At 38.9% G+C, this 22,374-nt stretch overlaps 1 protein-coding gene across 2 annotated transcripts; it reads left to right on the top strand.

Moving 5' to 3' along the window:
- The first annotated feature begins 628 nt into the window (after positions 1-628).
- On the top strand, positions 629-20,538 carry LOC146367086 (kinesin-associated protein 3-like). Of its 2 annotated transcripts, none has more exons than XM_084912072.1 (20): positions 629-780; positions 1,780-1,911; positions 2,759-2,916; positions 3,216-3,277; positions 3,448-3,589; positions 6,735-6,834; positions 6,920-7,044; positions 7,171-7,269; positions 7,414-7,592; positions 8,148-8,310; positions 9,297-9,397; positions 9,479-9,587; positions 9,693-9,805; positions 10,023-10,188; positions 12,240-12,365; positions 12,469-12,567; positions 15,007-15,092; positions 15,183-15,339; positions 16,586-16,670; positions 16,858-20,538. In XM_084912072.1, exons 1-20 carry the CDS (start codon positions 752-754, stop codon positions 16,958-16,960), a joined length of 2,334 nt encoding a protein of 777 aa, XP_084768198.1. In that variant the 5' UTR covers positions 629-751; the 3' UTR covers positions 16,961-20,538. The 2 variants fall into 2 exon arrangements, with proteins under 2 accessions (XP_084768198.1, XP_084768197.1); XM_084912071.1 differs by having other exon boundaries at positions 629-792.
- Positions 20,539-22,374: the final 1,836 nt, after the last annotated feature.

Here is a 22,374-nt window from a genome sequence, read left to right as displayed (position 1 = left end):
GAACTCAAATTGAACCGCTGAAAATAGTTTATTTTGATGCATGTGCTGTTTTGTTGTGTTGTTTTTTTCAAATTTGCATTATAATATTTATTTTCGTTTTTCCTGCAGTATATAAAAATTGGTGTATTTCAAAAATAAAACTATGAAGACACTCAAAATAAATTTCCTGTGGTGGGAAACTATTTTGTACAACTTTTTTGTATTTACAGTTTTGAGGGATAAGCCTCTTAAATTTCTCTAACTAGAAATATATGTTAAAAAAACAAAAACGATTTTCAATTTTTTTATAGTTTATTGCACTTTGTTGCAATTTATATAATTACTATGCACTTAATGCATACATATTATTAAAATTTGGGCTATAATGGTTGTATTGATGTATAGCAACTTGAAATGCTCCCAAAAATGGCACTACAGCATGTAAAAATATAATATAAGCTCTGGCGGACTTGGTTCTGTGGTAGGTCTTAAAGGGTTAAAGCAACAAAACAATCTGAAGAGCCGGTTGGGAGCCGAAAGAGACGACTCTTTTCAGTGAGTCGAGCCGAAAGAGACGGTTCTCTAAAAAGATCCGTAATTCCCATCACTACCAGTTACTGATACAGTCACGTGGTACGAACGTCACTGCATACGTAATCAAAGCAAGCCTCGATACGCGCTTCACAAAAACACCCCCGAGATTACCCGACACACTTCGACACATCACTACTGTTACGTTCATTAAAAATATTGAAGTTTAAATCTGAGGAAGATGCAGGATGATGCACGTTATCTCAAACGGTCAGTCATAACGTGAGTTTATTATTCTAAGAGTAATGTGTTTGCTAGCTGTGGTCACCAATTTAAGTAATATATTGTGTCCATACTATCACGTTAGCTTTACTGTGAACGTCTAACAAACACTTGGAAGATAAGAGGAAGCGTTTTTTAAATTGAAATTCTTGCTAATTAGCTTGCCCTGATCCATGGCATTTCTCTATATAGTGCGATGTTTAATTACCTTTCCAATTTGGGAAATTTCCTGTTTTCTTGCTCGGTGCAGAATGCGAGCATATAATTGTTTATGTTTTAAATAAATAACGACAACGGTCAGTTTGGCGTACATGCAGTTGACAGAAAGGTCACTTAAAATCTCTCACAATTTAAATCAGCCTTCATGGTTGTATTCACATCCCCTTCGTTAGCACAGTTACCCAATTATTTCTAAAAGGAGCCTACTGTGCATGACAACTTATAAACAAATAATGACTGATTTTATGTTTTCCACTGACTTATAAATCCGCCAATAAAAGGAAACATTCTTGAACTGGGTTTATTATTACCTTCCCTACGTGAAGGAAGGGGGATTGGAAATCTGAATTGGAGCTAACATAGCTAGCAAGCTTCCGTGCTAAACTGTGGTGGATAATCGCTAGCTAATTGCACGTAGTGTTGAATTTATTTGCAATCAGGGGTTTGCACCGAGTTTAGCTCGTGTTTGTCATGCTTTAACTCTCTGTGGAATCGTGTTTTATTGTTAGCCGGTTAGCCAGTATAGTAATATTATGCTACTGTCTGGGCGTGTCTTCCTATGTGTTATTGTTATGGGCGGCGGATTTTTTACTGGCTTGGCAATTAACGACCTATTTTCTGTAGTAACATTTAAAGTCATTTTGTTGTGAAATTAACTTGCTAGCTGATTTGCGTCGATGCAGTTATTATATGGTATGATGTAAATTAAATAACTGGAGTTTTATGTGTTTACCGTATTTTGTACTGCCTGTTCTTGATCGCTCAAAGCAAAGTGACTGTGGGCGGTTTGGACGTCCATCCCACACAGAAGGCCCTTGTAGTCCACTATGAGGTGGAGGCATCTATCCTTGGAGAGAGTGGAGGACATATGCTTGGAGAACGCAAGGAGGGACAAAAAATGTAAGTGGCCTCTTGACTCACAACTCCTAAACACTTCATTTCAGTTTCCTTTTGAACTCTAAATCTTTTTTTCCTTAAAAAGAAGAGCTTTTAAGTTGATTGGATTAGATTTTTATGTCAAATTAGCCTTTGCCAGTCTAATCCATCTAAACTGGACCGATAATGCTTAATCATTTCTTTTGCAATGGACTTTTATTCCGTTGCTGGATGGTAACAAAGCCATGTTACAAAACAAAGTTTTGGTCATGTGCTGACATATTTCTATCAGTTAATATTGCCCCATTTACAAATATATATACCTATTTGCAAATAAGGTAACATTTATCTGTGTCAGTGGCTCATATTTATCTGTTTTGTTACATTAATTTCATTCTGCCAGTGAGTGACGTTAGCATAATTGGGCAGGATATACGGTATATAAAAGACAAATGTAGCTTCTAGGTCTGAAAAGTAGGTCCCAATAATCAGCAGCAAAGGATTTATCTGATTGGAAAATGACTTTGTGGTCTTAACTGCTGTTAATAAACGCTAATAAATAAGGTTTTGTTGCAAGGCAGGCCTAACTAGATATTTTATAACCATTTGAGCGCATCTGTCTTTAGGTTTTACATCACAACAGGACCTCACAAACAAACTAGTGGGTGACATCATGACAGTGTCTTTTACATTAGGTGTGTGAAAAGAGGACTGTTCTGCCTGTGGAAAGGATTTAAAAAGTAAAAAATGTATTATTTATGCCAGAAAAAAAGGCTATTGGGCCACAGTTTTACAATCAGTATATTTATTTTGAATTTAATGAAACCTGCTAGCTTCTGCTTTCTCTTCTGCTCTTTTTTTCATGCTCCAGTATCCGCATGAAAAGTCTTTCTCCTAGTACAGATGTGGGAGCTTTGGCAAAGAAAGTGCTGGAGGAGTGTAAGATGATCCCTGCTTCCCGTCTGCCCCAGGTGGAGCAGCTCCTGTACTACCTGCAGAACAGGAAATCATCCCCAATGGAGAGCAACGGTTAGTCATACCACCTTCATTGCACCTGTGCTCTGGAGCCCAAAATCTTTACTGTCCAATTCCGACTTTGGCTAACTTCAGTCCCACATTTAGATTGGCAGCTTGTTAGTCCAGCATGTACTGTAAACATTGTAGAAATATTAAGACATGTAAGGAGGTTGTGTAATGGCAGACCTAAAGTATGCACTGTGATGCTAATAAAAGAAAATGTAAACTAATGCAAGTAAAGTTTCAAGTTTGGAATTAATGCTGATGTGCTTTGTTTTGGCTGTTTATGTATGTGTGTGTTTTGTCACCAGTGGAAAAAAAAGGAAAAAGAACAGTCAAGCCCAAAGAATTGACACCATTTGAAGGCATAGAGGTAACCATTTGTTCCACTGTAGTTTGATCTCACACAGCAGTAAGCACGTGTTCTGTCTTCATTATAGCAACAACCCGAAGTTGCTCAAATGTGTTGTTTAAATAGTTTGGCTGGTGAAAGAATGCATTTGTTATCAGTCAACAACTTTGTGTGTCTGTTTGTGTTTGTAGTTAAATGAGGAGGCCAGTATAACTAGAGTGGATGAGTATATTGAACTGCTCTATGAAGGGATTCCAGAGAAGATCAGAGGCTCAGCTCTCATCCTGCAGCTTGCCCGTAACCCTGATAACCTGGAGGAGCTACTGCACAATGGTACACTTTTATTCTCCATCTTAATTCTGATGGTTAACAGAGTCGTACCTACAGCAGTTTCCTGACATTCCTGGATAGTTTAAGTGTGTCATCTCTTAAAAATATTTTATATGGTTTGACTCAAACCATTTAATCAAGTTAGTGTAACATCATTGGTACAAACGCACCCTGAGAGCTCATCATTGTTTACTACCTTTTTTGATTGATTTTTATTTAGCTATATTTTTCTGCATACAGAAAGAACATTTGATTCTCTAATTGTCTAATAATGAAAGGCAGCATGCTTTACTTGTGCTCTATATAATTGTCATTTTCTCCAGAGCAGTAGCAAGTTCTTAGCATATTTTTCCATTTTTTTCTGCACTACAAAATAACTGAACCTAACCAGTGCTCAGTATCGACTCGAAGGTCGTCTCTTTGGGTTATTGTTAGAATACTTCCATTTTGACATCTGTGTTATGATGGTATTTGATGCTAGATATATTGTGTGGACTAAAGTATTGGGCTACCTGTTTGAATTCAGGTGTTTTCATTCTCATTGCCACAAGTGTATAAAATCGAACACCTAGCCATGCAGTCTGCTTTACAAACATTAGTGAAAGAGTGGGTCACTCTAAACCTGTGTTTCCCAACCTTTTGGAGCCATGGCACTTATTTCACATTAGAAAAATCACACAGAACACCACCAAACAAAAATGTCACAAAAAGCATATTGATAATTTTTCCCCGCGCACCAGATATGGCAAAATCGGCTCAGTTTCTTATATCAATGTTATTAATTTTAACTGTCATAAACAGGATGTGACAAGTGATGATAATAATAACAACTGTACTGCATTAAAACATTCACAGCAGGTGGGATATCCAATTTTTAAGTGATGACATATGAACTCTACTTCTGGGTCAAAACTACTCTGCGTTTATCAAGGCTGTTGTGTTTTTAACATATTTTAATGCTTTGTATCTTGTTCTATTTAATCTGAAAAAGCCCCTAAAAAAGGCAGTGATCACCTTCAGCTACTCTCGGTTTTTATTACCACTGTTCATTTTAAAGCTTATGCCATGCAGCAGTATATTAATGACTAACCTCGTATTGTGGATGGATTATCTCAGTTGTTTTCCTGACTGAAGTTTAGTCCATTTACAGCATCCTGCCACGCAGTTGCATTTGTCCCTAACCATCAGGAATAGGTCTGGGTATCGTCACTGATTTCTAGAATCTATTCGATTCCAATTCACAAGGTCCCAAATCGATTCGATTTGATTCAAATATTATAATTCTGATCACGTATCAGTACATATCCATATTTTTATTTTTGTAAAAAGAAAGCTGACACTTTCGAGACTTTATCAAAGGCGTAAGCATCACAGCAGATGCCTTTGTGTCAAAGTAACTGAGGATAAAACAGAAAAACATGAAGGCGATTTTCCTGGCCTGGGATTTTATAGCAGATGGCCTTAAAAATATTCTGCAGACTGGTGGCTAATAAGCAAGCGAATAATGCAGTAAAGTAAGAGGGAATTCATGACGATGTTTATGTGAAGCGTAGTTTGGATCTTCTTTTGCTGCTGGTTCAGTCAATATTGTTTGGAGAGAAATAAAACCTGCAGCTTCAGACTCTAGTGCAAAAAGGACGTAAACACAAAGCGTGGACCCACTGAAACATGAGAATCAGTGAGCTGTCTGCTTTCAGCCCTGACCGTGTCCGTGTCTGTGCCGCTGGGTGAGAAAGGCGACATCTCACTGATTCTGATGCGTCGGCGGGTCCGCGCTTTGTGTTTACGTCTTTGTGCAGAATCCGTGTACCTGCTCCCATTTACTGTTTTAGCTCTTTGGTGGTTGTTGAAATCTTGTGAGGTTTAACCTGAGATTCTGGCGTTTCGGGCAAAATAAATTTATATTTAAAATCAATTCAGGATTTTAATGAATTGATATCACGTTATCCAAGCTAGAATTGATCTTAATCAATAAATCAATAATCAAAACCCACCCCTAATCAGGAACCCTTGCTTTAACTTTTATCAGTGGAAAAAGTTAGCCTTCCTCCTCCAGCTTCACTGTGTTTATATTATGCTAACATAGCTGTGTCGCTAGCCACCATGTAGCACATCATCATATACCAAGCTAGACCAACTTCAGTAACCCTACAAACGTCACTGCTGTTTAGTTTTTCTGTCTTCGTTTATGTCAGAAGTGATGGCAGAGCCGTACATTTTAAGTTTTCAGAAATCCATCAATCAGAACATGGTATATTATTTAATCTTAAAACTTTTTTTGGGAGACTTCCTGCCTACCACTAGAGGGAGCCCACGTACCACAGTTGGAGAACCAATGGCTTATATTGCTAATCAGGTGGACCCAGATAATCTTCCAGGGCACACCTGATCATTTCTTGTGGCACAGTGGTTGGGGAAACACTGCTCTAAAGAACTCAATGAATTCAAGTGTGGTTGTAACAAGTAAGCTTGCGAAATGTCTGTCCTAGATATTCCACGATAAACTGTAAGTGGGCGCAGGCTAGCTGCTCTCAGCCGCATGACATGTGGTCGTCCGCTCAACGCACTGAGCTAACAGGCACCCCATAAAACGGCAAATATGAGACAGAAAATAAAGTTATGGGCTACACAGACTATACGACTAAGGATTAAGGATTTTTGAACTGCGAAACATGTAAAGCTACTTTAAGACTCCAAGACCAAAAATCTGCTCCTGGAAATGGGCTCACCCATATGGAAAAAGAAATAGTAAAAACTTATATGTGATTACTCATGAAAGTGGCCACTTTCATGAGTAAATCATATAAGGCTTACATGATTTACTCATGAAAGTGGCCACTTTCTCATTACTTTCATACATTGTTTTAGTAAGTATCCAAAACATACAAGTTTCATTATATAATTTTTCAAGGGATCTTATATCTGTTTTCACTCTTATATGCTTTTCATACAAGTTTCACACAAGACAGATACAAACTTTATAAGATTTATATATATCTGTTCCATATGGGCAATAGGTTCTCTATTGCCCCAATTATCTTTTTCTAACTGAAAATTTGTTAGATGGCACATGTTACATCACAATATATTATTGTGCCGTTATCTGCTGTACTTATGATGTGAAAACTCCCCTTGTCTTTCCTAATAGAGACAGCTCTTGGTGCTTTGGCCAGAGTACTAAGGGAGGATTGGAAGCAGAGTGTAGACCTAGCCACCATCATCATTTATATATTCTTCTGCTTCTCCAGGTAACACACACACTTACATAGCAGCTCACTTCCATCACATTTATTCTTACTGTTGTGTTTAATCCTCTTACCTTTCCTCCTCCAGTTTCTCCCAGTTTCACGGGGTGGTGAGTCATTATAAAATAGGCGCCCTGTGTATGAGTGTGGTGGAACATGAATTGAAGAGATACGACGCATGGCGTGAGGAGCTACGCAAGAAAAACAAGGCCTATATCCTTTTTGTTGGTGTTTTTTGCTTACTTTTCTGCTCTCTCCCTTTATAGTTTTGCTGACTTAATGAGTATGTACTCATTAAGTCAGCAAAAATAATGTTTTCCTTAATGTTCTTTTGCGCACGTGAGTCTGCACCAGAGAATGGCTCCCTGAGACGAGACCAGGACAAGGCTCTCAGAAAATACCATGGCCTTTTGGCTAAGCAGGAACAGCTGCTCAGAGGTAGGATTTGTTTTTGTTTTTTGTTTTTTTTAATCTCCTCATTCAGAACTTTTGTTGATCAGATGTAACTGAAATTACTATATCATCTCTAATTTTCTGTTTCTCCTCCTCACTTCTGCTGGCCTGTTTTTCTCTGGTTCTTAGTGTCTCTTTACCTCTTGCTGAACCTTGCTGAGGATACGAGGACAGAACTGAAGATGAGGAATAAAAACATTGTTGGCTTGTTGGTCAAAGTTCTTGAACGTGATGATGAGGAGCTGCTTGTCCTGGTGGTTTCTTTCCTTAAAAAACTCTCCATCTTTCTTGAGAATAAGAATGACATGGTGGGTGGTAGAAACAAGACTTTCAGATTCGATAACGCTTGCCAGGAGCATAGGGGAAACAGTCCTGATGATCATTTTTATGTTACAGAGATCTGTTGTTAACCAAGTCAACTTCATTTATTTTTATTCTATATCCTTTGTTTAAAAATAGGGGGGAAAAAACCCCAGTTTGCATTGCTTTTGCATTGTTATTCCTTCTTCCTCTGGTAATGATTGTGGGGAAACATTCTGTAAGTCAGTTGTCTTCCAGTATTGTAAGTCTTCTGTAGTGCAGAGGTTAGGTTGTTTTGGGTTTTTTTTTGGGGGGGGGGGGCTGTAAATGGTAGTGTCTTATTGACAAGCTCCACATAATATGTAGCTATTAGCTTCTAATATTGGAAAGTAGGTAAACAGTAGAATAATAGTAATCCTTGCTTTGGATTTCTGAATTTGTCTTTTTTCGTTTATTGTGATGCCCTTGATGTTCATTCAGCTCTTGTCAGTGGCATAAATTATTTTCTGCTGAATTTACCATCATTAGATTTGCTATAATCTGTGTTTGTCTCTGATTTGTAGGCTGAGGTGGATACAGTGGAGCGGTTGGCTCGCCTGGTTCCCTGTAAACATGAAGACTTATTAAACTTGACTCTACGTTTGCTGCTCAACCTCTCCTTTGACTCTGGACTTAGAGCCAAGATGGTAGAAGTTGGCCTGTTACCTAAACTCACTGTCCTGTTAGGTAATGATGCACGCTAGTTTAATAGCATGCAGCACATAGCGATCCATTCACAGTATTGGTGCAGTGCCTTTTAGCAAAGTGACTGCTGGGAACAAACGTGTAGCTTACAGCTTTTTAAGTATTGCTGATAAGTCGACACACAATCAACACTGTGGATTGTTACATCCTGAATAAAAATTGTTCACATTCTCCTGGTGTTATAAAAGCACTTCATGCTTATGTTGAAAATCTCCTCTTCAGCAGTGCTCAAACTGAAAAATGCAACCCAAACGAGAAACGGAGATTGTCGCCCACACAGGGAGATCTCTGTTCAGTCTCCGTTCAGTCCATCAAATGATCTCTGTTTTTCCCTTTTTGGTTGCACCTTTTCCACCTTTCACTGCAGCTTTGCGAGTAAATGGTAGGTGTGTGCAGACAAGTTGCGTCTTCAAACTACAGGTGACTGCAGGAATCTGCTGTTGACCAAAGAAAGTTCAGTTCAAGCAATTCTGACAAGTTGGCATGAATTAGTAGGGTACAGAGATTCACTTGTTGTTTGAGTAGAACAAAGAAAGGAATAGTTGGAATGGAATTTAAAACTAAATTAATGACAACCAAACTAGAAAAAAAGCCACAGGTAGCTTTAAAATAAAGGGTTAAACTCACCTACTTCAAACTGTGTCCTGTTTACAGCCTGCTTTTAAAGCTACTGTATATTTGAGATTCTTTGGACAATATAAATTCAACTGCCTCTTCAGTCAACTTCTTGCCACTTAGTTCAGTTAGGGAACTTCTTTAATGAACACAAAAACCTTGGTTTAAATCTTGCACTAGCTTAGCACCAGATGAAAGATGCTCTTTATATATCCCAGATTTGGGAAATGCATTTATCTCTGCGTTTTGCTTTTATAGTTAATAGCCTTGCAGTGTAGCTGTTATGAACCCTTGGCATTTTATGCAAAACTGTAACATGGTAATGGTATCATCGTTACTGTGTGTGTTTTCAGGGGATGAGAACAACCGACAGATGGCAATGCGTATCCTGTACCACATCAGCATGGATGACCGGTTCAAGGGCATGTTTGTTTATACTGACTGCATACCACAGGTACAAAATGTACACCGAGCTGAACACTCATAGTGCCTGAGTTCTAAAGTCTTAGGTACAATTTTGTGTGTCTGTGTGTAGCTAATGCAAATGCTGTACGAGCATGGTGAGGAGGAAATTGAAACTGAGCTCATCTCCATCTGCATCAACCTGGCTGCAAACAAGAAGAATGCACAACTCATGTGTGAAGGTATTTTACTTTTTGCACAAGTTAGACCATTGCCTCACCATCACAGGTACCAGATGTCTGTATGGCTTTTGGAAGAGATTATTCTGAGTGTCTCTCCATTCCTAGGAGATGGATTGAAGATGCTTATGAAAAGAGCTCTGAAGATGAAAGACTGCCTCCTCATGAAGATGATCAGAAACATCTCACAACATGATGGGCAAACCAAATCACTGTTCATAGTGAGTTATATGCAATAAAGAAAACGTTACAACCTAAAATTATCATAATTATCATTATTATCAGTCATTATTTAATAATCATTGTGTACGGAAATTGCTGTGATCAGTATTGACCCATAGTAAACATCAGCCTTGTTTTCAGGATGGTTGAGGTGGGGTGTTTTTGTTTTCTGATTGTTTGTTTTTAATTGTGTAAATTCTCTTCTTGCTTTGTCAGGACTATGTTGGTGACCTGGCAGCGGAGATTAAAGAAGAGGAAGAAGAGGATTGGGTTCTGGAGTGTCTGGGGACTCTAGCCAACCTCACCATCCCTGACCTGGACTGGGAGTTGGTGCTGAAGGAGTATAATCTAGTACCTTACCTTAAAGACAGACTTAAACCAGGTGCCTTCACATAATTTTTCATTTCATCTCTTTTAATATAGTGGAATTTGTGCACTTGTTGGGACAGAGAGTACTAGGAAACTTGCTATGGTTTGGCCATAGTTCTTTTCACAGAAAAAACTAACTGTTACTCCCCTCGAGTCTTAATAAAGCTCAACTTGTTCTTTGCGTTTTAACTGACATTTATTTCAGACAGGAGGATTCTTCGACATGTCTTAACATGTAATGATGTCCAACCACAGCCGATACAATGCCGTCAGAACTAAAAAGAAATACAAACTTAAATAAATATTCTTAATAAAGTCCTTAAGCATTATATATGACGAAACATTCCAAAAAAAGGATCAATAAAGTACACATTACACCTCTCACTGCGGTAATTGCACTGGAATATCACGCAACACTCGTGTATTTACATACAACGATAAGAAACAAAATAAAACATTTACCTCATTGGCCTCACTCAAAGGGAATAAAACTTTCATCTTTACATTGTGGGGAGATCCAACTCTTTTATAACTTTCTGTAGACGTGCAAACCTCGTGGCTCTTCTCTTAATTAGCTTGTTGAGTGTGACAGCCAAAAAAATGCCCTCTTAGCAACAACAGACGGAACTTTAGAAAAGGTTCCTATCTAATTGCACAATTAGCACAAATAACACATTTAAACATATAAATCTAATCAACGAAACATGAATTACTATTTATTTCTTATTTATTAATATTTCAACTACTTATTGTTTCAACCTTAACCCTCTGGGGTCCAGGGCATAATTGGTCGTTTTTGACTACTTTTGATTTTACCTCTATATTTCACCTTTAAAATATGTTTTTCATGCCTTGTTTGGTACCATTATTTTCAGCACAACCTCAAATATCTGAAATTTAATTTATTTTTTCATTTTAGTATACTATATTAGCACAGTTGATCTAAATTAAGACAAAAAATTCAAAATCCGAGTAGAAAAAAGTTATATTTCTTACTGTAAAACCCACAAACATGTTTAACGAATCATTTTCATAACTTGAAATGCAAATAGAAATTGTATATTTCTAAAAAATTATGCACAAGTTTTGCAAACAACAAAGCTATTTGGTACTATTTACCTAAAAATGCAGCCAAGGCCTCGGGCGTTTTTTATATAACCATTTAAATCTATTTACAGAACAATCAGGTGTGCTGCATCAAATAAGAAGGCACACAAATTATTTGTGCCAGTCCAAAAAATGTAGTTTGTGTTCAGTATAAGACAGAGGAGAACACCACAGGCCTAAACCCTGCAGGTCTGACAGCAGGAGGTGTATCAGTCCAGTTTTCCATGTGGGAACAGCGTTTACACTGGAATCTGCCTTTGACAGCTTTTTTTTGGAGAAAATGTGAAATTCAGCAGTATAACTGACACTGACACTCCTAAAAACAACCAAGTGCCACATGTTGCCATATCATTTTTTTGATTGGCTGACATGGTAAACCCTAACACCAATAGGGAAGGGGTGTTTTTTCTTTTTCTTTTTTCACTCGCAAAGGGAGAGTGTTTGCTAGCGCTGTCTGTAGAAAACGCCGTTTTTACTGTTCTTCCCGCTGTAAACACCACTGTTTGTTCAGAAAAAAACATTGTGTGTAGTTTTTATCATAACTCTGGTTTTACGTGGCCCATCGATACAATTCAAAAACTGGTATGTAGTTTGAAGTCCGCACTTTCGACCCAAGTTGAAATCGAGACTCTGAATCGCTCCATCTTGTAGCTGCGTCGTCTTAAATTGGTCATGTGATTTTGACGCGCCAGCGCGTCCGGCAACCCCCGAGGGTTAAATATCTAATAAAAGGAACCTAAATGCGAGAGTTGCCCATGACGGCAGCTACACTAACATTGTATTTGTTGTTCCCATATTAAAGATGTTTATTTCTTTGTTCTACTATAAAGCAGTTGTTTATAACTAGTGCTAAATAAATACTGAAAAACTATCAAAAAGTCAGAAAATGGTTAGCTTAACTGCTCTCTTTTGACTGGAATAACTTTCTAAAACTACACTTCCTTCTGTCTGTTTCAGGGTCAGCAGAGGATGATCTCATCCTGGAGGTGGTCATAATGATCGGAACGGTATCCATGGATGATGCCTGTGCCGTCATGTTAGCTAAATCTGGCATTATTCCTGCACTTATTGAGCTACTGAACGGTAACATGCATACCAGTGGTTTCCCCAAAAATGTATTACATATAACTTTCCTGTGTCCTTGGTCTATAAACTGCTTATTATGGGTCTCCTTTGTTTAATATAGCCCAGCAGGAGGACGATGAGTTTGTATGCCAGATTGTCTACGTCTTCTATCAGATGGTGTTTCACCAAGCTACACGAGATGTGATCATCAAAGACACCCGTATCCTTCCCACAGTTCATCCCGTCTTTGAGATATATATATATATATATATATATATATATATATATATATATATATATATATATATATATATATATATATATATATATATATATATATATAAAATTTCCCTGCTCGCCCTTCGGGCAGTCAATCCTTCAAGCCTGTGAGCTTGGGGGCCCTGCGCAGTATCTTAGCTGTTCCTAGGACTGCGCTCTTCTCATGTTCCTTCTTCCTGATGTTGCTGTCATTCGGGACCGCTACATCGATCACTACGGCCATCTTCTTCTGTTTGTCTACCACCACTGTGTCCAGTTGATTAGCCACCACCATTTTGTCCGTCTGTATTTGGAATTCCCACAGGATCTTAGCTCGGTCATTCTCCACCACCCTGGGGGGGCATCTCCCATTTTGACCTCGGGACTTCCAGGCACAGATGTTCCTGTACACTATGCCGGCCACTTGGTTATGGCTTTCCATGTATGCCTTGCTTGCTAACATCTTGCACATCTTGTGCTGGATTGTCTCTGGAGCATCTTTACACAGCCTGCACCTGGGGTCTTGCCTGGTGTGATAGACCACTCGGCCTCTATGGATCTTGTGCTCAGAGCTTGTTCCTGTGCTGCCATGATTAGTACCTCTGTGCTGTCTTTCGGTCCAGCTTTGTCCAGCCACTGGTAGGATTTCTGGATATCAGCCACCTCCGCTATCTGCCGGTGGTACAGATAGCGGAGGTAGCCTGTCCTTCCAGCCTGTTCCTCGTCTTCCCCCTCTTTCTTGGGTTTCTGCTGCCTGAGGTATTCACTGAGCACACGGTCGGTTAGGGCCATCTTCGTGATGTATTCGTGGATGTTCGTTGTCTCGTCCTGGACCGTGGTGCTGACGCTCACCAGTCTCTTGGGGTGAAACCCTCCATGCATGGCCAGGAGCTTTCTTGTCTTGATGTCAGTGGTTTCTATCTCCTCCTTTGGCCAGCTTATTATCCCAGCCGGTACCTGATCACGGGCAGGGCGTAGGTGTTGATAGCCCAGATCTTGTTCTTACCGTTCAGCTGACTCCTCAGGACTTGCCTGACCCTCTGCAGGTACTTGATGGTTGCAGCTTTCCTAGCGGCCTCTTCATGGTTTCCATTTGCCTGTGGGATGCCCGGGTACTTGTAGCTGTCCTCTATGTCTGCAATGTTGCCTTCTGGTAGTTTGATCCCCTCAGTTCTGACTACCTTCCCTCTCTTTGTTACCATCCGACTACATTTCTCCAGTCCAAATGACATTCCGATATCATTGCTGTATATCCTGGTGGTGTGGATCAGTGAATTGATGTCTTGTCTCTGTCTTGATGTCATCCATGGCTGACAACTGTTCCCTTCCGTAGTCTGTATCCGTAGCCAGTCTTGTCAGTGATCTCACTGAGGGGGTTCAGGCATAGAACAGAACAGCCGCAGAACAGCATTGGGGACAGAGCATCTCCTTGGTAGATCCCGCACTTGATGGTGACTTGAAGTTGGCCTCTAGTGTTGTCCACCACATCCCCATTGAGTTCCTGATGAAGGCTCTTAGGGTCCTGTTGTTCTTGTGTAGTTCTAGGCATTCCAGGATCCATGTGTGGGGCATTGAGTCATAGGTCTTCTTGTAATCAATCTAGGCAGTGTACAGGTTGGTCAGCCTGGTCTTGCAGTCTCGGCTGATTGTTCGGTCTACCAGTAGCTGGTGTTTTGCGCCTCAGGTATTCTTGCCCATCCCTTTCTGTGCTCCACTCATGTATTGACCCATGTGCCTGTTCATCTTAGCTGCTATGATGCCTGACAGGAGCTTTCACGCGGTGCTGAGGCAGGTTATTGGTCGGTAGCTGGAGGGAACCGGTCCCTTCTGGGGGTCCTTGAGGATCGTGACTGTCCGGCCTTCGGTTAGCCATTCTGGGTGTCTCTCATTGCCTAGCAGCTGGTTCATTTGTGCCGCCAGACGCTCGTGGAGTGCAGTCAGCTTCTTCAGCCAGTAGGCGTGAACCATGTCGGGGCCTGGTGCTGTCCAACTCTTGATATTGGAGACCCTTTCTTGGATGTCTGCCACTGTGATGGTTACTGGATCCTGTTCAGGAAGGTTGCTGTGGTCTGCCCTCAGATCCACTAGCCACTGAGCATTGCCATTATGGGTTGCGTCCTTCTCACATATGCACTTCCAGTATTGTTCTGTCTCCTGCCTTGGTGGTGCTGTTCTCATATTGTTCCAATGCTACTGAGAGTACACCTTGGATGGTTCTGTGGAGAACAGCTGGTTTATTCTCCTGCCTTCGGTCTCTCTGGTGTACCTCTTCAAGCGGCTGGCCAAGGTTGTGATTCATTTCTCTCTCGCGCTCTCTCTGTATGTGTGTATGTATATATGTCTGTCTGTCTTACAGCACTATCTGAGGATTTCTGTGGGTTTTCTTTAACCCTCTTTGTAGAGGCTCCAGCTTACCTCATTGATCTGATGCATGACAAGAATGCAGAAATTAGAAAAGTGTGTGACAACACCCTTGATATTATTGCTGTAAGTTAACAATGTGCTACTGATGGATGTCTGTTTTCTAAAATAAGGACTAGAAATGCACCTTCATATTTTTGGTCTGTCTCCTCCAAGGAATATGACGAAGAGTGGGGCAGGAAAATTCAGTCAGAGAAGTTCCGTTTCCACAACAACCAGTGGCTGGAGATGGTTGAGAGTCGGCAAGCAGATGAGTCTGAGCCTTATCTTTATGATAACGACAATGACCGGACTGATCTCTTCTACAGTGCAGGTACACTGAGCAAAGACTCAGCTGTGCATGTAGAACAGGAAAATTGACCAGCCTGACAGTAAATTTTACCTTCCCAACAAGACTTGACAGTTTGTTTTTTGGGGGGGGGGGGGGGACTGGCAGGTTGTCATTTTGACCTCATCCCATAACAGCAGCAGAAATGGCAAGGAAGTAATTTCCTGAGGAAGTTGATGTTTAATTTTTATAAATGATTAGGATTTGACAAAATAAGCATTTAACATGAATTTTTATAAGTTGTCTAGTGATTTATTTCATTACAGATTGTAAAGGTAAAATATATTTTAGTGTCCACAATTAAACAAAGAGTACAGCAAACATAATGAAGCTATTAATAACAAGGAACTCACTGTGAAACAGCTCATTGACTACATTTAAAAGTTTACCATACAATCGGCTACAACAAAATAAACCAAATTTTAATAAATAAATTATTGTAAACGTAGAATACTGAAAATGTATCAATCTGTCCACCTTTGTTTTATGCCACTGGACCTCTTCCCACACCGACCATCCACTGTTCCCCCATCTGTAGCCCTTCACCCAGTCCTCACCCCCTAAAACCATCCGATTTGGCTGCTCCTCTCCGGATTTCACTGTTGTGCGGATTAGTACAAACACTCAGGTCTCTGTTGTGTTCAACCAGCAAAAACTCTGGCTACAGCGCCTGTGCTAATAGTTATTTATCTTTAACTAGCTTTTGATCATGATATAGCAGCGTTCTTATCTAAATGTATAATGTGTTTGTTTTGTTTACACACAATACAGCCAAGTATGTACTGATTAGTGTTTTACATTTCTCTGGGGTCAAAATGACTTATTTGGCAGTTCTAGGCATAAATTATCATTTTTGTTTGTTTTTATTCCAGTTTATCACACAAAATTCACAGAATGAATAATCAATAATCGAAATCGAAAGACTGGGATCTTTCTAACAGTTATGTAATTTTAAAATAACAAAACAACCCACCTGACGGTTCTCTTAAGAGATGGAAATAAGAAGAGATGTCTTCTGTGTGACATTATTAAATTATTATTTGTACTGAATGTCATTGCATTCAGTAAATTCACATTTAACACCAAAAGCAAAAACTGACTTTTACAGGTAAGTAACTACATAGCAGGGACTCAAAATAGGCTAGAACTTGAAATTTAGACTTTTAGTCTGTTTACACTTTTTAAATTAAGTGAATCTGCTGGTTTATTGTTGTGTTCTTCAATCTTTTAGATGGAATAACTCCAGGAGATGGCTCAGTCAGCCCAGACTTCTTCAGTGACCTGCAACCGCAGAATGGAGACTCGCACCATGCAGGGTGAGTTAACAGAAGACAGAAACATTCTAGCCATTCTACAGCTTACTGAATTTTAAATTCAGGCAATCAAAGCCTCCACCTCTTTTGCCACACTATAAAATCCCAGTCCAGTGTTTCACATTTTTATTTTTCATACTGTTAAATTGGCTTTTTTTTTTTTTTTTTTTTTTGTAACTTTGTCTACCAGAGACATTGGCGATGTTTTCGACCAGACCAGCTCATCACCTGCACGACCAGCCACGGCCTATGGCTTCAGACCCGATGAGCAGCCCTTTTATCAGTACTCATAGACACTTTGAGTCTGCTTTGTTCACATCGTCTTTGATCCATTCCTCTCCACCAAGTGCATATTCACACATTATCTACAACTCCACTCTCATTGTTTCATTTATTAAAGTGACAGCCCCTTGCAGTGTAGCATTTCATATGCCTCATCTTGACATGTTAAGAATAGTTGTAGTTATTCAGACAGTGCTTTCAAATGCTGAAATTAATAATACAGACCACACTAACACTGCAGATTGCATACAATTTTCACTTAGCTATTTCATCTATTTACAATCATCTCAAGCAGAACTAGTTACGTCTTTCTTTAAAATTTGCTGCTGTATGTTGGTAGGCTTTGCTTTTCTTTTTTTTCTTATGTGATAATTAATATTTATACAAAAATATTCAACGTCGTTATTGAACTGTTTGAGATCCTTTATTTTGGCTCCTCCAAAACCATGTCAACATGTGACATTTATTTAATGAGTTTACAGCATGTTTCTTTTATCTATGTCACTGTAAAATGGGAACATTGTTGTTACAGCCTAGGGTGCTTTCACACTGGCCAGCTAGTCTGGATCTCCACAAAAAGACTTCCTCCTTGTGTATTAGTCGGGGATAGATTTCAGTTCATGTTAAATGTTGCATAAGTAAATTTGTGACTGTTAAAAGGTCCAAGTTGATGTAGGAGCTGAATGCTGACCAACAGATAAAAGCCTGGTGCCTACATTACCTGCAGGGCAGTGTAGTTGCTGACAGTTTGTTCAAATCATTCTGTGATCCGCTGGTATAGCTTCAAGTCTGCAGCAGAGAGGAGAGCAGGCTATAGTCTGCTGAGCCACATTGACATTATTCTTCAGCTCCTTAAGTGAAATTCTATGTTAGCATTATTAGAAATTAGGAAACTGCAAAGGCTTTAAACACCTGTCCCCCCGCCCCCTTGGTTTTTGTTTTGTTTTGTTTTTTTATATTGATGTGCAATAGTGAAGTGCTGTCTGTTTCCATCTCTGTTACTACAAGCTGAAAAATAAAATTTCGTCATGTCTTTCATGATCTCATTGGCTAATGATTTAAATTGTAAGAAACAGCAATGACTTCAAATATAATTCACAAGAAGGAAAATTAGTAAACGATGCTTGTTTCTTATTTTTTGTAGCACTCCCAGGTGGTACTGTGCCATTAGTTCATTTTCTTAGTCTTTGCCATTGTCCTCTAGTTTTCTGCATGCATTTCAAAGTGTATGTACATCACGTACAAATTAATATTTAAAAAATGCAAAGCCAGTCTCAAAGCGCCCTAAGATTTATTGTAATTTGAAATTTGGTTATAACAGATGTCAAAACCACAGCAGTATTATGGGGAGCTCTTCTTCTAACCACTACATTTATGTGATGTTTCTGACCTGCTACCCCACAGACTTGCTAAATCGAAATCTGTCCTGTCAGACCACACTTAATGCAGTGTTCATAAAATGAGGCCAGAAATCCTTTCCTTGAGGAAAGATAGCTGTGAACTGACAAAATGTGTTTCAAAAAGAAACACAAAAAACCCATCCATGATCATCAGTCACCTAGCACATCATTTCTCATGGCTGTTTAAATAGAAACAAGAGTGTACGTTGGGTATTCCTCATAATGCTTCTGGGTGTTTTTTAACAGCAATGAGATCTCAAAAGAGTTGTCTCTGTGAACATGCACTTAAAAAATAAAACAAAAACAAACTCTAAAAAAAGAAGCTAAATATAACATGCCTACTTTGATAACATGGTTTAACATGTATATTTTAAATACATGGTGGCATATTAATATACCGTGCCACTGATTAAACCACATATGGAAAAGATGGTCTGTTTGAAGAAAACTTTTACATACAGTATTGGTTTTAGTCCTATTTGCACATATGTACTTGTGTTTTTGTTTACTTTATCATAAGTTATTGTGCATCTATGTATTGTTTTGTTTGGTGGGGGTTTTTTGTTTGTAAACATGACTGACTTTATTACTACTTGACACGGTGCTGTTTAGCAAGAACTGGATCATAGCTACTGTCTATGGGCTCAAAATGTGGTCATAAATATTTTGTACTTGTAAATCGGTTTTGTACTTGTAAAAAAGATTTGTATGTGTAAAAAAAATTTGTGTGTGTGTAAAAAAGATTTGTATATGTAAAAAAGATTTGTGTGTGTAAAAAAAAATTTGTGTGTGCGTAAAAAAGATTTGTGCGTGTGTAAAAAAGATTTGTGTGTGGACTTAGCCAAAAAAAAAAACCCTGCAAGTTACAAGTACGAATTTTGACCCTATTTTTCTTCCTTTCATCTGATTGGTGAATGTCATGTCAATCACAAATGTAACAATCCAATCAGAGAACAGATGGGTTTGGCTGTCGGAGGGGCGCTTTTTTTGAACTGCAGGTCTTTGAAGGGAATAAATGCCCTTTTACATGCCAACCCAGCGTTTTCCTTCATCACCATGAAGGAAAACAGTCTGTGGTCGTCCGAGTTTGGTGATTTTTGTGTCACAGGACTACGTGTTTAATACAGGGACTTCCACAGCCTTTTCAACAGTGCTGCAGACCGCAGGGGAGGGGGGGGGGCAGTGTTTTGGAAATGACAGTCTTCATTACAAAGCTTTCTTCGTTATGAATTAGCATACATGTTTTTATTGAACATTTGAAGAACTAGCAAAAAAAACCCCAGAAACTCTTGTAGAGGACATAAAGTCAGAGATAAAAACGACAAGGAGCAGGTGCATCTAGTACAGGTAGAGCTGCTGCAAAAACCCACAGAGCCCAGCAGCCAGCAACAAATTCTGGATCCTTTGCTTTTAGTTAGCAATTAGCATTAGCAGCACATCCTGCGTCCGATGTGAAAGGACTTTTATGCTGCGCACTGTGACTCACAGCAATGGTCCCGGGTCAGCCCTAACTTTGTGTTAAACTAATCCTAAAGTAATAATGGTATTTCTAACCACTGATATACCACAACTTTATCCTTTCAACAGCTGCTGAAAGTAAGGGGACCTAACTGCTATCGGATATTTATATAGAGATTACCCTTCAAGGACCTGCAGTTCAAAAAAGTGCCCCTCCGACAGCCAAACCCATCTGTTCTGTGATTGGATTGTTTAATTTGTGATTGACATGACATTGACCAACCAGCTTAAAGGAAGAAAAATAGGGTCAAAATTCGTACTTGTAACTTGCAGGGTTACACACAAATCTTTTTTACACACGCACAAATCTTTTTTACACATACAAATCTTTTTTACACACGCACAAATTTTTTTTACACATACAAATCTTTTTTACGCACGCACAAATTTTTTTTACAAGTACAAAACCGATTTACAAGTACAAAATATTTATGACCACATTTTGAGCCCATAACTGTCTACCCTTCTGTTTTCATCCTAAGGTTCTTTAATAAAAAAGAATCCTACATTTCACTTTATTTACACTTGATCTCACTCACAATGGCATCAAAGTTTTCACACTCATGCTGTACAATTGGATCGTCTGTACTCTTTAAGTTCTATCGGAGATTTTAAATGTATTTTCTTTGGTTTATTAAAAAAAGGTGCAACATCTGTGAAATACAACATCATATACTTTGTCTGGGATAGCATGATATGAATTACCTGGCCTCTCATAATTGAATCATTGGTTGTAAAATGCTGATGGGCTATAGTTTTCAAATTTCCAGCATTATTCAACACTATTCTGCTTTTTTTTTTTTTTTTTGGGGGGGGGGGGGGGGTTGTTTGTTGGGGTTTTTGGATGGTGGGGGGTTGTTTTGTTTTTTGTTTGTAACCAAAATTACATCGATACAATTAAAAGCACTTCAGTAATCCATGACTTGATATGCGACATACAGTAACTTTAGCTACAGCAGCTGTATGGACTGTATCGTTAACTCTTCTTATTGCAAGTTAGCTAAAACATACTGTTGTAATTGCTATTTAATCACAAGTACATTTTATATAACATGACTAAACATAACGTGACTAAAACATAACCTTATCTGTGAACATAATTTGAGTAGAATCATGCCATAAAAGTGGCTGTTTCAGGTCTACAGCTTCTTGGCATGTCAAATTACATCTTTTGCTATTATGTTGGTTTATACATCTGTAGCATATACTGTATATTTTTACAATTTATTTATTTTTTATATTTAATATTTTATGAAAAGTAACTCATATATTCTATCTTCACTTCACAAAGTGAAATATTTAAAGCTTTTTGTGAAGCTTTGTTATAACCTGTAGCTCATAAAAATCAGATGTCTAGTATTAGAATATTTCATTTTACATTTGAGTAAGTTGCTTTTGAAAGAGTATTAAAAACAATGTATCTCTCTGTATAGTTCAGTACACCTAACTGAATGTAGAGAAGACTGCTGAGTTGACAATTTTCCAGATGACAATCAAATGGTAAATGATAAATGAACTGGTTCTTTTATAGCGCTTTTCTACTCTATATAAGTGCTCGAAGAGCTTTATGAAACATCCCTCATTCACGCCCATTCATACAAGCACTCTTTTCTACGCTTAAGCGCCTTCTATCTAATATTCATACTTCAATGGATGCATCAGAGAGCAACTTGGGGTTAGTATCTTGCCCAATGATATTTGGCATGCAGACTGGAGTGACCAGGGATTGAACCACAAACATCCAACACTGTACACAAGGAGGGTATGCCACAGGAGTTCATTGCTGAAAAGACTGGCTGCTCAGAGTACTGTATCAAAGCATATTAACAGACTAAAAGAGAAAATGTGCACAGCAACAGGGGTGACTGCAGTTTTTATAAGATTGTCAAGGAGCATCTTTGGAAAAGTTTCACAAGGAGTGGAAAATTATTGTATAAAAGATGGACGATGTGGCTCAATTCCTTCCATTGTATTAAAGTGTAGTCAGAATGTCCTACGTATGGAGGCTGGATACAATACACCACATTCACACAAGCACTATTATCTATACTTTGTGCTTTCTAACTATCACTCATATGCATTCATACTCTGATGGACGCATCAGAGAGCAAGTCAGGGTTAGTATCTTGTAGAGATGGACCGATCTGATATTACGTATCGGTCCGATACTGACCTAAATTACTGGATCGGATATCGGAGAGAAATAAAAAATGTAATCGATCCATTAAATATCACAAAAGCAGCTCACAAAACTTGCGACATGGCATAACTCTGCTTATAACCGTAGCACGTCGGAGCAGTATGCGTCACGTGATAGAGCGTCTGTGGCGCAAGACCCATTGGCGGTCTGGTTGAGCAATTGGAGCCTCTCTACCAAACCAGCATTTTATCTCCGAGAAAGTTATCCCAGAGAGAAGTCAAGCAAGTGTGTAAGTTCATCTCTGAATGTTTGTAAAGCATTCCAGCTTTAAGCTTAACAACTAGTGATGTTCGATTCGTGAACGAAT

This window comes from Perissodus microlepis, chromosome 18 (genome assembly GCF_051167445.1).
Source record: "Perissodus microlepis isolate ML-2025 ecotype Zambia chromosome 18, ASM5116744v1, whole genome shotgun sequence".
NCBI classification, from domain to species: domain Eukaryota; kingdom Metazoa; phylum Chordata; class Actinopteri; order Cichliformes; family Cichlidae; genus Perissodus; species Perissodus microlepis.
Note: the sequence above shows the minus strand (reverse complement) of the source record. Positions and strands in the feature narration are given on the sequence as shown.